This window comes from Lathyrus oleraceus, chromosome 5 (genome assembly GCF_024323335.1).
Source record: "Lathyrus oleraceus cultivar Zhongwan6 chromosome 5, CAAS_Psat_ZW6_1.0, whole genome shotgun sequence".
Classification (NCBI taxonomy): domain Eukaryota; kingdom Viridiplantae; phylum Streptophyta; class Magnoliopsida; order Fabales; family Fabaceae; genus Lathyrus; species Lathyrus oleraceus.
The window spans coordinates 632,165,512-632,181,446 of NC_066583.1; the positions used below are offsets into that span (position 1 = coordinate 632,165,512).

At 34.1% G+C, this 15,935-nt stretch overlaps 2 protein-coding genes across 2 annotated transcripts; both read left to right on the forward strand.

Annotated features, from left to right (window-relative positions):
- Positions 1–821: 821 nt before the first annotated feature.
- On the forward strand, positions 822–2,001 carry LOC127087394 (uncharacterized). Its single transcript, XM_051028278.1, has 3 exons — positions 822–969; positions 1,436–1,627; positions 1,737–2,001. The coding sequence occupies exons 2-3, from the start codon at positions 1,446–1,448 to the stop codon at positions 1,921–1,923; spliced, it is 369 nt and encodes a 122-aa protein (XP_050884235.1). The 5' UTR covers positions 822–969; positions 1,436–1,445; the 3' UTR covers positions 1,924–2,001.
- Positions 2,002–11,511: 9,510 nt separating this feature from the next.
- On the forward strand, positions 11,512–14,178 carry LOC127087395 (protein NUCLEAR FUSION DEFECTIVE 4). The gene is made up of 2 exons (XM_051028279.1): positions 11,512–12,141; positions 12,847–14,178. The coding sequence occupies exons 1-2, from the start codon at positions 11,659–11,661 to the stop codon at positions 13,981–13,983; spliced, it is 1,620 nt and encodes a 539-aa protein (XP_050884236.1). The 5' UTR covers positions 11,512–11,658; the 3' UTR covers positions 13,984–14,178.
- Positions 14,179–15,935: the final 1,757 nt, after the last annotated feature.

Genomic DNA, 15,935 nt, shown 5'->3' on the forward strand with positions numbered 1-15,935 from the left:
TTTTTTTTAAATTCTTTTCCTTGTATATTTATTTTCTATTTTGATACCTGATGTAAATTATGGTGCTAAATTTTTTACCTATCTTTAAAAGTTGAGTAATGTATCTCCAATTAATTACTTGATGCCATTTAATTTTATATCATATATATATATATATATATATATATATATATATATATATATATATATATATATATATATATATATATATATAATATATATATATATATATATATATATAACTATTTATTAAGTTGTTAAAATATGAGAGGAGATAATTTATTTTATGAGTAACTCTATCTATTTTTTTTTTAAATTATATATTTGTTTTAACTATTTTTATGTTAGATGCTTTATTTACTTGTAAGGGTATTCCAGAGGCAATTTGGTTCAATTCTAAGAGAGTTTGATGTCAAAATTGATTAAAAATATATTGATTTAGATTTAATATACATATTTTTGCAATAAAATCCAAATTGAACCAAACTACAAATAAGTAATTGGTTTGAATTGGATTGATCAAAGATTAATAACAAATTTGCAAAAATACTAAATTAATTTGTTATAATAGTATAAAGTTTCTATTTTTTTTCCCATATAAGTTGTGAATGTCATAAATAATATTTTTTTTCTTTCTTTTTTGAAGTTAAATATATTATATTAATTTTTATGATAACAGTGACATAAATTATATATGAATTCGCGGTAGAATTTTGAAAACCCATTCTCCAAATCAATTAACATCTGGTTCAATTTTTGTCCAAATAAAAAAAAATATCCTACCAACACAATTTCATTGTTGGTTTATTTAGTAATTTTTCATTTAAATTCATACGACTTTTTCTTAACACATCCATCCATGTAACTTGTGTCTAACAAACCAGCGTTACAAACGGTAATTCAAGTCTAGCACATCCAGTGGAGACAAGATCCACCCATTTCCTGCAAATTGCATTCATCAACATTCAGGTACTGAAAAACCAAATCTGCTGTTTCATCATTCTTAATATGTTCATACTCTTTTTTCACGTAATTTACTCTTTTTGTGTTTAAACCATGAAGATCCATGTCTTAATAAATTGTAAACTGTGGTTTTTATAGCAAAAATCGATACGTTTTGTCCAAATTAGTATGTATAGAATAAAAATACATCAAACTAAATTTAATAATCCGATCTGAAGTGGATCAAGATATAGATGGCCGGAGTTGATGGTGGGCGGTCTAAGACCATGATTGAGCTCTTCAAGGATAACTTATCGTCGGTTTGTCTTTCGTTCATTTATTTTTTATTAAAAAAAATATATTCCGTAAAATATATTGAGTTTCAGATATGTGTACTTGTACATGAATTTTTTTTGTGTGTGAATTATGAGACTTCAATAAAAATGTCAATAAATATTTCACTTTGCTAATATATCTTGATACTTTTGTATAGGAAAAAATCAATGGCATCAAGGATTCCTCAGATGCAATCAAAGGTAGCTCAAGCATCAGCAGCAGTGTCAAACCATGGAAGTTCATATTACAAGCTGTTAATGGAGCAGAACAAACACTATATCCAAGAACCACCTACGGTCGAAAAGTGTCAGTCATTGGCCAAACAATTGTTGTATACTCGACTCGCCAGGTACCATGTATATGAATTAAATCCTTATTGTTTATATTGCGAATTGCGATTATGTGTTTTTCTTTCAAGTATTGAACTTAATGTTTGTTTTTTGTTGTTGTTGTTGTAGTATTCCTCATCGTTACAATGTATTGAGGAAGGAATTGGACTATGCTAAGAACATAATGAAGAACAAGCAGGATCTGAACTTGGAGAGTGCTAGCTATGCTGCTTTGTTTGGACTTGAATGTTTTGCATGGTTTTGTGGGGGTGAGATTGTGGGAAGAGGATTCACTATCACTGGCTACTATGTTTAATTGTTGAAAATTTGCATGTTTTGATCATAAGATCTTTGATCTACTTTAATTTGATGTCATGAAATGACAATTGAATTAGATATGGTGAGCATAATAAGTGTATACTTTTTTTTGAAGCTTTCTGTTTCTGTTCCTAGAAGAAATAGACATAGTAGTTATTTATGACATGGATAAGCTTTATATATGACATGGTGAAGATTCATATTGCTTTTTAAATCATGAATTATTGTACTTTGCTTGTTTGGTTTTATTGGATAATGTTGATGCACCATCGCACACATGATTTCTCCCTTGTGTCGGAAGTTTGTTAATTAGATGTATTCAATTACATAAAGAATAATTAATGTATATGCTATGCTATGCTAGTACTATCATAATTGATATCTAGTCTACATAGATAATAGAGAATTACCCCGTTTATATTTGTTGTTTGTCAATTTAATAGTTTGGTGTATTTGTTCTAATTGAATCTCCTTACATAAAAAGTTTTCTTTTATAATATATGGGTCTTCATAATTGGAATTTCACTTCCCACGTAAGTTCTTGTGTATTGACAAGATCTTCTTGAGCACAAAATCTCCTTATCTGAATTCTCGAAGACAGACTTTCTTGTTAAATGCCCTCTTGAGCTGCTTATGGTACAACTGTCCATGACATAGAGAGGTCATTCGTTTCTCATCAATGAGGTTTAAGTGGTCAAATATGTTTTGGATCCATTCAGCCTCTTCTAGCTTGGTTTCCATCAAGATTCTCATTAAAGGTATCTCCACCTCGATTGGGAGAACTACTTCCATCCCATATACTAAAGGGAACGAGGTTGTCCATGTTGAAGTGTGGACTGAGGTTTGGTATCCATGTAGTGCGAAGGGTAGCATTTCGTGCTAATCCTTGTAGGTTTTCACCATTTTCTGCAGGATCTTCTTGATGTATTTATTAGCGGCTTCAACAACGCCGTTCATCTTCAGATGATATGGTGAAGAGTTATGGTGCTCAATATTGAAGCTTTCATATAACTCTTTGATTGTCTTATTGTTCAGATTCGTTCCATTGTATGTGATGATTCAACTTGGAACTCCATAGTGGCAGACAATCTCCTTCTTGAGGAAACATGCGACCACTTATCTCATCACATTAGCATAAGAGGCAACTTCTACCCACTTGGTAAAGTAATCGATGGCGACCATGATAAAGTGGTGATCGTTGGAAGCTTTAGGATCCATGGTGCCAATCATATCAATGCCCCAAATTGAGAAAGGCCAAAGCAATGTCAAGACATTTAGCAGCGTTGGCGACACATGCACCTTATCAACATAGATTTGGAATTTGTGACATTTTCTAGCATAATTGAAGCAGTCAGACTCCATGGTTAACCAATAATAATCAGCCCTTAAAATCCTTTTTTTCCATGGCGTGCCCATTAGCATGGGTTCCAAAGGATCCCTCATGAATCTCTTTGATCAAAAGGTCCGCTTAGTGTCTATCCACGCATCTGAGCAGAACCAAGTCGTGGTTTCTCTTGCAAAGTACATCATTGCTCAAGAAGAACTTGGATGCTAATTTCCTCAAAGTTTTCTTGTCAAGGTTGTTACATATGTTGGGTACTCTTGATTTTGCAAATAGCATTTGATGTCATGAAACCAAGGTTTACCATCAACCTCATCTTCAATTGATTGACAGTAGACAAGCTCAACTTATGGATTATAGGTACTTCATTACGGAATCTAACTTAGTACATTGAAGCTAACATAGCCAGAGTGTCAACTACTTGATTTTCAGTCCTTGGGATATGACGGAAGGTGATTTCGTTAAAGTATTTTATCAACTCCATGACATAAGCATGATACGGGATCAACTTGGTATCACAGGTTTCCCGTTCGCCTTTGACTTGGTAGATCACCAAGGCCGAGTCTCCACATACTTCAAGGATTTTGATTCAAAGGTTAATTGCGGCTTCAATGCCCAGGATGCACGCCTCATATTCTGCTATGTTGTTCGTGCAATCAAAGCACAACCTTTTCATAAAAGGAGTATAACCACCATTTGGATTCATCGGAACAACTCCCATGCCATCGCCCATGTAAAAGAGGAACCATCGAAAATGAGCTTCCATCGAGATCCTGGTGCATGTCCTTCATCAGGTCCTGGGATTTCACATCTTTTATCGCCATAATGTCTTCGTCAGGGAAGTCAAATTTCAACAGCTGGTAGTCTTCGACGGGCTAGTGTGCAAGGTAATTAGACAAGACACTTCCTTTAATAGCTTTTTGAGATACATATTGGATGTCATATTCAGATAGTAGCATATACCAACCAGTGAGTCTTCCAGTTAAGGCAGGCTTCTCAAATATATACTTTATTGGGTCCATTTTTGAAATCAGCAAAGTAGTATGATAAATCGTGTATTGTCTTAGACGATGAGTGATCAATGCTAAAGCACAACAAGTTTTCTCCAAGAGTGAATATCGGGTTTCACAATCGGTAAATTTCTTGCTCAGGTAGTAAATGACATGTTCTTTTCGGCCGGTTTCATCATGTTTCCCTAACACGCATCTCATTGACTCTTCAAGCATAGTCAGATACATAAAGAGTGGTTTCCCCTGAGCATGAGGAATCAGAATAGGAGGCTCTTGCAGATAATCTCTAATCTTCTCAAAATATTTTTGGCAGTCAAAGTTCCATTCAATTGCTTGATCCTTTCGAAGCAACTTGAATATAGGCTTACACGTAGTGGTCATATGGGCCATAAACCTAGAGATATAGTTCAATCGTTCGAGGAATCCTCTGACTTCTTTCTCGGCACGTGGAGCAGGCATGCTTTGTATTGCTCTGACCTTATCGGGATCTACCTCAATCGTCGCTGACTAACAACGAAGCCAAGAAACTTTCCCGATCGAACACCACAAGTGCATTTAGCAGGATTCAATCATAGTTGGAATTTTCTGAGATGCTCAAATAACTTATGAAAGTGGTTTATGTGATCCTATTCACTTTGAGATTTAGAAATCATATCATTGACATAAACTTCAATTTCCTTGTGCATCGTATCCTGGAAAAGGGTGACCATCACTCTCTAGTAAGTTGCCCTTGCATTCTTGAGACCGAAGGGCATGACTTTATAGTAGAATATTCCCCAAGGGGTAATGAACATGGTCTTTTCCATATCTTATGGAGCCATCCTGATCTAATTATAACCCGAGAATCCATCCATGAAGAATAAGACATCAAAATTTGCAGTGTTGTCTACCAGAGTGTCAATGTGTGGCAGATGCAAGTCGTCTGATACGTCTCGTGACTGTATATAGAATATAGTCTATCGGGTACTTGACTGCAAGTGCATAGTCCCGTCGTTTTAGTTTTAAAAGATATCGAACCCCAGGGACCGATGGTCAAACTAATGCTACCGACGTTACTATGTTTAGCTAAGGGAATGATTTTTAGAAGTTTGGTTGAAGAAAATTAAATCTAAGGGAAGTTAAGTTTTAAGAAAATATTAATAGAAGGATATCAGTATGCAACACATTAATCGTCAGGGATTCGATAAGTCAACGGTGTATAATTTAAGTACCAAATATCTTTCAGTAGAAAATACTTATTTAAAAGGCTTTATCTCACACTCTCGTGATTGTTGATTCGGACTATACCTTTAAGTCAGAATGTACGCTCTCGCTGTCCCATTTGAAGTTAAAAATACTTTTTGAAAATAAATAAGTTCTAATTGCTTTTAAAGTGCTCTCGCTGTTTTTAAAATCAAGGCCTAGTTTTTACTATCTAGTTCGACCCTCACGCTCTCGCGATTGTTGGTTCTCACCTTAGTTAATTCCCCACTCTCGTGGAAAAATCATATTAAATAGTTTCTCACTCTTGTGACAAAGTTAATTAAATTTAAATTAAAAACCAGAGCCAAAAAGATTGTTTGAGGAAAGAAGTTTTACACAGATTATTATTAAATCCCGTCTAATTAAATTGTTACATACCGATATCGGTAGTTTAGCCGGACATGTTAAACAACGCAAACACAGACGAACATAAATAGATCAACAATAAAGCAAACATGATAATAATAATAATAATAATAATAATAATAATAATAATAATAATAAAGCAATAACAATTGAATAAAAACCTGGAAATTGGGTTAATAGAATACGCCGAATCTTGAAGTACTTTAGCAGTCCTCCACAGGTCGGTAGGATTCTGCCTCTTCGAAATAATGGCTTAAACTAAATTAAATAAATTGTAGTAGTTTCCCAGTGTAGGAAACTACTATTTTGGCTAAATGAAAGGCGGAAAGGAAAAGGAGAAAATCAAAGCTCTGAACGGTAAAATAAAATTAATGTTGCTGAAGAAAAGTAAAAGACAAAATAGAATTGCTGTGAAAAAATGCAGAGAGAAAAAGGTCTTCAAAGTTGACTTCCAAGAGAAAAATTAAGCGTCCCCGTAGGTTTCCAACTTCCGTCTTTTTATATCCCCCATTAGGTCTTGGCAGTTGAGAGAAACAAGGATGACTTGGTTGAGTGAGGAAATCACGGGCAAGTGGCTGACCAGTGAGAATTTAGGCCTGTTGGATCACTTCTGTTGACTGTTTCAAGGCGCTGATTTTTGGCCGTGTGATGTTCGTGATGGGCCTGTGACGGCCGTCACAGGCTGGGCGTGCCGGTCGTGACATGCTTTGTGACGGTCATCACATCCACAAAGTTTGTATTCTCTGTTTTCTACTGCTTTCTCTTCTGTTTCTTCTTCTTTTCCTTCCTTTTCTATACTTTGCTCATTTAAGCATGGGGATTGAAATACCTGCAAAAATAACTCGAACACTTGCGGAATAATCGGAATATAAATGAAAGTGTTACGATTTTTGAGTGTAAATCAAGGCAAATATACAATGTATTTTCGCGTTATCAAACTCCCCTAAACTTGAATCTTTGCTTGTTCTCAAGCAAATAAAATCTGAAAACACTAGTTAAACGCGAATACATTTCCAATTCGTACGTGGTGGATAGGTACTTTGTTAAGATGACAGATACTCAAGTAAAACACTAAAGTAGATACTCAAGTAAAATGCAAATATACAATGTAAAGATACAGTGACGACATAGGCAATAAGCATTAAAGTAGATCTCTCCTTTGTACAAGTCAGTTCGAAGCATGCTATTATAGCTCAACCTAGTGCTTCTCGTTCCTATTTCACCCGGTTTCATTCTAGCGCAATCACATTAAGCCCTTTGCCTTCACACGTACTTGGTGAAGTAGCCGGTTAGTGACTTTGATCCTTTTCTTAGCACTTTGCCTTCACACGTACTTGGTGAAGTAGCCGGTTAGTGACTTTGATCCTTTTCTTAGCACGGGGTCTAGTACACTAGTGTGGTACCCTTTTATATATCCCATTTGAAGGTTGTGGGGGATCGAACCGTAGTTCTCCCTACCGAGTCCAGTACCAGGTACCTCTGAACCAACCACACTATATGTCATCAGTTATGCCAAATTATTAGAAGTGGCAGATGTAAAAATAAAATAAAAATATAAGATTAAAAATATATTTATTCCAATTAAAACATATCTAAAAATTAAAAGACTTATTTAGTGCTGAAGTCCCTTAACTTAATTTCAGATTTTGGTTTAATCTCTTATTTAATAAACGTTACAACTTGATCCCTTAATAATGGTCTCGTTAGCCAACTTAATCTCTTCCGTTAAATTGACTGAAAGACGTTAACTAGGATGGATGTGACATGTCAACAAGGATTTATTTTTCATTAATGACTCAACAATGGATTATATTATCGTTGTAAGCCCATAGTTATTCATTTTAACATTGTCGCTCGTTTTAAATCTAGGGCAATTATTTATCTTCTTCCTTCAACCTTCTTCTTTGAAATATCTTCAAGAATCATCTTCATTCAAACCATCATATTCATAATTTATGCTAAGATGTCAATGAATTCCAGCACCTATTCAAAATCAAACAACTAAAGTCATGGGTCATTTGGATTTGTGGTCATAAAAAATAAGAGGAGGGATCGTTGGTGCCAAGAAGAGTGTATTATTCGTACTGTTTTAGATTTGAACAATGTGAATGTTGGGAAAAAGTTTTGGGGTTGTAGGTATTACAAAAATCAAATGGAGAAGATATGCAATTTTTTCAAGTGGGTAGAAGATGAAGTTGTTGATGGAAGGGATTTGAAGATTGAAAGGCAAAGGAAGAAAATATTCAAGTTGAAGAATGAGGTTTTGAGCACAAGAGGAATGTTGAAAATTGCAATGTTATTTGACATTATTAGTTTAGGCTTTAATTTAGTGTTTTTAACCATGTATTTCAAATAAGATTATTCTCAAAACAATATGTAATTTGATGTTATGAAACTATGTAATTTCGATGTTGGTTAAATGAAATTTGGTCTGTAATATTTCAGTGAGTAAGTAGCAAAATCCATTATTTCAAATTGAAGTGATTGCGCAATAACTGTGTTTTATCATTTCTGCTATAACAAAGGTGTTCTGTATATAAAAAGTGGTATGCAATATTACAGACAAAGGACTAAAATGGGGTATGTAATATTAAGGGACTATGTTGAAATCTATACGATTAGGTTTGATGCTCTAACCAAACTGCAAATACATTATTCATGTTGCATGTTATTTATCAGAACCAGGACGATGTTCATCTTAAAGCAAACATAATCAAAAGACAATTTAAGGAAATAACAAAATATTATTTGCATTATCATAATCAGAATTAAGATCATTGTTACATATGTGTTCATTAACACAAATACAAAAGACCAAATATTATGTTCATTGACACTAATACAAGAAATCAAATTTAGTGTTCATTGACACTAGTAGAAAAAGCCTAAGTTACACAGACAATTTGTCTTAATTCATAAATTTCAAAAAGCATATGTAGATCACAATATAGTTGCTTCAGGTTGGGTTGTCTGAGGTGGTGCAGACATGCTTGCTTCAGGATGGATTGTCTAAGTTGGTGAATACTGTCTTGCTTCATGTTGGGTTGTTTGAGTTAGTACAAACTGGCTTGCTTCAGGATGAGTTGTCTGGGTTGGTACATGCAACTTGTAAGTAGCTTTGTTGTGCCCTATCGTGTGGCACCTGCTGCACTTGATTCCAAAGTTAGCTCACTTTAGTTGTGTCTCATCCATTATATTCTCTGATGCATCCATAATCTTCTTCTTTGTCCTTCCTGGTTGTCTTTTGATTGGCGGTGGTTGTAAATCAACATACTATATTTTCTCCCATAATACCCTTTTAAGAAGCAACCATTCAAACCTCTCAGGATGCTCAATGTTGTCCTCTCCACCTTGAAATAGTTGACTTGTAACCTTCACTGTTGAACCAGGATTTGACCTCAACAATTCATATGTATATTTATGAATTCTTTTATACTGCTCCCTAAAAGACCCACCAATAATATCAATAGACATTGTCTTTGCCCTGTATGCAAGATTTTTGTTAATCCCCACATTCCATTTTTGCTAGGTCTTCTCCATGATATCAGACAGTTTTAAACTAGGATTCTCCCTCACGTTGTTTTGTATCTTACTACTAAGCCATTTGGATGTGAGGAAATTGACCTTAAAATCTCTACTACATGTATGGTTGTCAATAATCTTTCTGAGCTGCCATGTATCTTCATCTTTGATTCTTGCATAATATGCCTCTCATGGACATCCTTTCTTACATATCACTCTCATTCTTTCCTCTAACCCTTTATAACCTAATTTTGTGAACTCAACAAATTCACCCACATGATGCACAATGCACTGAAAATGACTATCCATGACCTAAACAAACAACCTAAATGAGAAATAGCACTAAAGAAGCTGATAAAACCTAAAAAGAAATCATTTTTATTAATAAATCGTACCTTATGATTGTAGGTGGATGAAGTTCTTCTTCCACTCTATATTCTGGATAAACAAACTTCGATGACCTAAGCAAGCTACCTGAATGAGAAGTAGCAGTAACGACATGGTTAGAAGTACTTACGATGGATGAAGTATTAATGCATGCATGATGGATGAAGTAACCTAAATGAGAAGTACTTACGATTGATGATGAATGAAGCTTCATCTTCTACGGTAATGAAAAAGGGAGAAGTAAAAATGAACCAACGAAGTGCAAATGAAATGTGTTTCACGTCCAAATGTGTGTTCTATGGTTTCTGATGACACTGAGTGAGTAAAGTTAAAATGGGTGAAGTGAAAATGAGTGAATGAAGTTGAAACGTTTCAACTTACATTTGTTTTAATTTTACAAACTTAAATCAAAATGTAATATAATAATCCCATGCCATTTAATAAACGCCACCTAGAGTGCCACACATGCACTGGCTAACGGAAGTTCACAAAATTTAACATACATGATCAGAGTAGCTAACAGGAGTATACTTAAGGGTCTTAAAACGAGTGTTTATTCAATAAGTTACTAAACAGAAACTTGAAATAAAGTTAAGGGATAAAAAATGATGCATTAAGCCAAATTAAAAATATGAAATGTGTTCATTTGTTCACGCGTGGATCTAAAACTTGATTTTATAATTATTTTAAATTCTACAAATTGATATTTTTCCATTTTTAAATTGTTCTCTATTTTAAAATTTGTTCAACAATTAATTTAAATTTCATTAAATAATTCAACAAATTTAAAAAAACAAATAAAATTTAATCTATCCAAACTAGTGTTTTAAAAATCTAACAGAACTAATTGGTCGAACCGATTGAACAAGAAACTGGAGAGGTCAATGATCTGGTCTAATTGCTAGACTGCGTAAGTTATTAGCCCAACGAGAATCAGCTAGAATCGATAAAAACTGCAGAATCGACGATTTTAAAAAATTGACGGATTAAATACTTATTTTTTATTTTTATTTTTCAGACAAAACACACCATTTTTATAGTCTTTTTTTAAAAAAATATTTAATTAAAATATAAATAAATTTTGTTCAAAACTTATTTGATTTTTTTTTTATTTTGAATTAAATTTATTAGATATCACCAAATACTTTATTATTCACTTTGTTGCAATTAGTCTTGTTTAAAATTTATTTAAATTTGTATTTTATTGTACGTGATGAGTATCTTTAATATTTGAATTTAAAGAATGAAATTATAAAATTATGATATTTTAAAATTTTAAATTTTGTAGGTGTTTTAATTTTTAGAGATCGGTATCGAGTTCAATCGATTTAATAGTTATATAATTTTATTATAAAGATCAGTTTATTCAACTAAATTATTTGATTTTATCTAATTTAATCATATAGTTTGATTAATAATTCAGTAATTTGACCAATGATTCAGTCACTCACTATCCTTATCAATTTGATGATCGATAAATTTTTAAATTATATAAATAAAATAAAATAAAAACCAATAACTCACTATCCTTATCAATTTGATGATTAGTTAAATTTTTAAATTGTATAAATAAAACAAAAATAATCGGTGACTCCGAATCCTTATCAATTTGATGATTTGCTAAATTTTTAAATTATACAAATAAATTAAAAAAAAGTTAAATTGAATAGTCTGAGCTGTACTTACGTATCTGTCCTTCTTTTAATTAAGCTAACAGATGTTTATTTGTCATGGTCATCCACACAAAGTGGTCCATAAAAAAATATTACTTAATTAAATTAAGGAATGCATGTATTTATAGCATCAAAATTCCAATTTTCAAGGAGTATCAGGAGGCGCCGGAGTTAGTTGGTTAATTAACAACATGGAGTGGTTAGCAAACCGTTGGACCGGCGTTGCGGCGGCGATATGGATCCAATCCAGCTGCGGTGCATCCTACACCTTCAGTATCTACTCTCCGATTCTCAAATCAACACAAGGCTATGATCAATCAACACTCGACACGGTTTCCGTCTTCAAAGACATCGGTGCTAACTTCGGTGTTCTCGCCGGCCTCCTTTACTCCGCTGTCACACCTTACGGTCACCGATCATCGGCATCTAAGTCGAAATGGAGTTCACTCGGTGGTCCTTGGATTGTTGTGGCGGCTGGTGCTGTTCAGTGTTTTGTGGGCTTTTTTTTCATTTGGGCTTCTGTTGTGGGCTTGATCAATCAGCCTCCTGTTCCTCTCATGTGCTTCTTCGCTTGGCTTGCTTCTAATGGTCAAACTTTCTTGAACACTACCAACGTTGTTACTGGCTTGCGTAATTTTCCTCAATATGGCGGCACCATCATTGGTATCATGAAGGTAACTTCAGGATTTTCAATTTCAATTTACCTTTTATTTTTAAATATTCAAGATTGTGTTTGGATTAACAGCTTAGTTAAGAGCTTATAGCTATAAGCGCAGCTAGTTCTTAAACAAAAGACAAATTAAAGTCAAACTGAATACATTGTTTTTATAGGTTGGATAAATAGTCTTGTGAAAGCTTATGAGCTCAATTAGGAATCAATATTTGCTATTATTGTGAATAATTTACATTTCTAGATTAGAAGATTAGTCATAATGAATTATAATTAGTCATTAAGAATTGTAATTACATGTAACTATTGGCACTATTATATATAATGTGAAATATAATAGTGAAAGGCAAAGCCAATTTTCCTCAGTCATAAGTTGTTTTCACAAGCTCTCCAACTTAGTCTCAAATAAATGTTTATGTCAGAAAATAAGCTCAATTATGTCAATCAAACATGCTCATATGTTATCTGCCAGAACTTATGGAAATAAATTAAAAACAACTTATGAACATATCATAAATTGTTTTCATAAGCTTTTTCAAAAAGTATTACAAGCGCTTACGACAACAGTAAGTAGATATACTTAAATAAGTCAGTCCAACCAAACTCCAAATATTGTTTTCAATTTTAGAAATTGGCGATTAACTTTAGTTTTTATTTGCACTAACAACACTGAAAAATTGAAGTAAATTTCATCCTTATTATTATTCAGGGTTTTGTTGGGCTTAGTGGAGCTATCCTGATTCAACTGTATCATGCATTTTTTGATGGTGAACCAACCACCTTCCTTTTGATGCTAGCTTGCTTACCTGCAATCATCTGCATGTTGTTTATGTTTCTGTTGAGAATCTATGAAGTGCAAGATTATGATTACAAAAAGCATTTGGATGGTTTCTCCGTGGTCACAGTCATTATTGTTGTGTATCTCATGTTCATAATAGTTCTGCAGAACTTCGTGAGCTTACCATACTGGGCACGGGCTTTTACATTTGTGGTCCTTATGGTTCTACTAGCATTGCCGTTTGGTATTGCTGCGAAAGCTCATTCGGAGGACTTGAAGATACTCTCACAAGGTCGGTCCATTGAGACTGCTGCCCCTACAATAGAATACCAAGAGCTTCCTAGAGAGGAGGTGCAAGTACAAGATACTTCAAATGATATGTTGCCCCTTGAGGTAGAAATGAACATATTACAAGCTATATGTACCATTGAGTTTTGGATGTTGTTTGTGACCATGATAGCCGGTTTGGGTTCTGGGCTTACAGTGATAAATAATATGAGCCAAATAGGAGAATCTTTTGGGTATAGTACTATTGAGATTAGCAATATGGTGTCATTGTGGAGTATGTGGAATTTTCTCGGGCGTTTTGGTGGCGGCCATGTATCCGATTATATCATGCACGAAAGAGGTTGGCCGCGGCCCCTGTTGTTGACTGTAACTCTGGGGATTACAATTCTTGGTCATTTAATCATAGCTACTGGTTTGCCTGGAAATTTTTATTTGGGTCCTGTCCTGGTGGGAATATGCTATGGTACAAATTGGTCCTTAATGCCAACAATCACTTCTGAGATATTTGGGGTGAAGCACATGGGTACCATTTTCAACGCGATTGCTGCAGCTAGTCCACTTGGGTCTTATATACTTTCTGTGAGAGTTGTAGGATATATATATGACAAGGAAGCCAATGAAGATAACTCATGCTTCGGCATCCACTGTTTCATGTTGTCGCTTCTGATCGTGGCCGGTGTATCTTTTCTAGCATTTTTGGTCAGTCTGGCATTGTATTTCCGGACCCGGAGATTCTATAAGCTAGTTGTGCTTAGAAAATTAAAACATTATGCAAGATGATGAAGAATTTGTTTGCCAGCATTTTATCATAAGGCTTGTAAAGGATGTGTATTCCATTATTCTTTCAATTATCATTTGCCATCGTTGTCTTTGACTGTGAGTATAGATTTTCACTTCTCAGATAGCATCATTGTACTGTGGACATGCCTCTCTTAGCTTTATTTATTATTACAAGAAATACAGAACTGTTGGTGATGGACTATCGGGTATAAATGTCTGAATTTCTTACCTTTTGATTGAACTAGAAGGTTTAATTTCATTTGCAAACCTGTAGCATGCATTATTTGTGCCTTTCATATTTTTTGATTTTGACATTCTTTGTAGACCATTTCTTTTGTATTTGGTTAATGTAGATTTTATTCACTTTATTCCCGTGTGTTTTTAATGTTTAGTTTTTTGGATGACCGCTTTACTTTGTACAAATGAATGTGCATAAACATCATATATATTGTACAAGGTGTATTTAATTTAAAGTACAATGCATGCTTGTTAGGATCGCACTTTAACTCCCAAAAGTGTATGATCTTACGATCTGGCAACCGACCACCGTTTTAATTGGCATAAAGATTGTGAAAATGGAAGGAGCGCAGAGGAAGATCGTGAAAGTGTGGGATCCTAAGATCCCAACGATTTATTTTAGGGTCCGTTTTGGAACTTTTTGACCCATTTCGGATCCGTTTTGATCAGGACCAAAAACTGACTCATTTTACCCTAATGGCAGTGCTCTTTTTTAGGGTTTTGAGACTTGGAATTTTTTTGAGAACTGGAAAACAATTATTGTGGAAGCTGCCCAACCACCAAAACTATTGGAACTCCAATACCTATTCATTTAATTCTTCTATAACAATTAATCATATGATGATTTCGTTTCTTCTCTTCGTCTATTTCCTCTATAAATTCAAAACAAATCATTCTTTTCTTCTAATCTTTTCCATCCTTGTACTCCAATCATCTTCCTTACAAAACAGAGCTTTTCAAAAAAAAAATCACCATATCTTCATCAATTCCGATTGTTGGGGCCTCATCATCTGCACCTCCCAGAGTTCAAAATAATATGACAGGTAGAACTGATATAGCATGGAAGCATGGAGTTTTGTTGATGGAGGAACAAGAAAAATAAAATGCAATTACTGTGCAAAAGTACTTATTGGAGGAGTTTATAGGTTAAACATCATTTGGCTGGTACACAAGTCAATGTTTGTGTATGTAAGTCTGTACCAGATGAAGTGAAGGTTCAGATGTTGGAGATTGTTAAAGCATTACAAGTCAATCACAAAAAAAAAAAATTGATGATGATATGAATGTTGAATGTGTAAGAGGGAAAAGGCCGGTAGAGAATGACTCAAATACTGCGCCAACAATTTTTTTTAAGAAGAGGAGCACTCAAACCACAATTAACAATATTTTCAAGAAAAATTTGAGAGAAGAAGTGTGCCTAGAAATTGCTTCCTTCTTCTAAAACAATGCCATTGCATTTAATGTGGCAAAAAGTGAAGAATTTCAGAGAATGTTGGAGATGGTATCTAGGCATGGTCTTGGATTTAAGCCACCTTCATATCATGAAATCAGAACCGAGTATTTGAAACAAAAAATGGAGGAGACAACAAAGGACATTGAAGATGGAAAAAAACAGGTTGCACAATTATGAGCGATGGATGGACTGATAAAAGAAGAACAATAGTCTTGAACTTCTCAGTAAACAGCACTAAAGGTATTGTTTTTTTGAAGTCGATTGATGCGTCTCATATATCAAAAACAACTGATAAGATATTCGAGATGATTAATCAGATTGTGAAAGAAGTAAGAGAAGAAAATGTAGTTCAGATCGTGACCGACAACGCGGCAAAATACAAAGTTGTTGGAGTTATGTTAATGGAAAAAAGAAAGAAATTATACTGGACACCATGTGCAGCACATTACATTGACCTCGTGTTAGAAGATTTTGAAAAAAA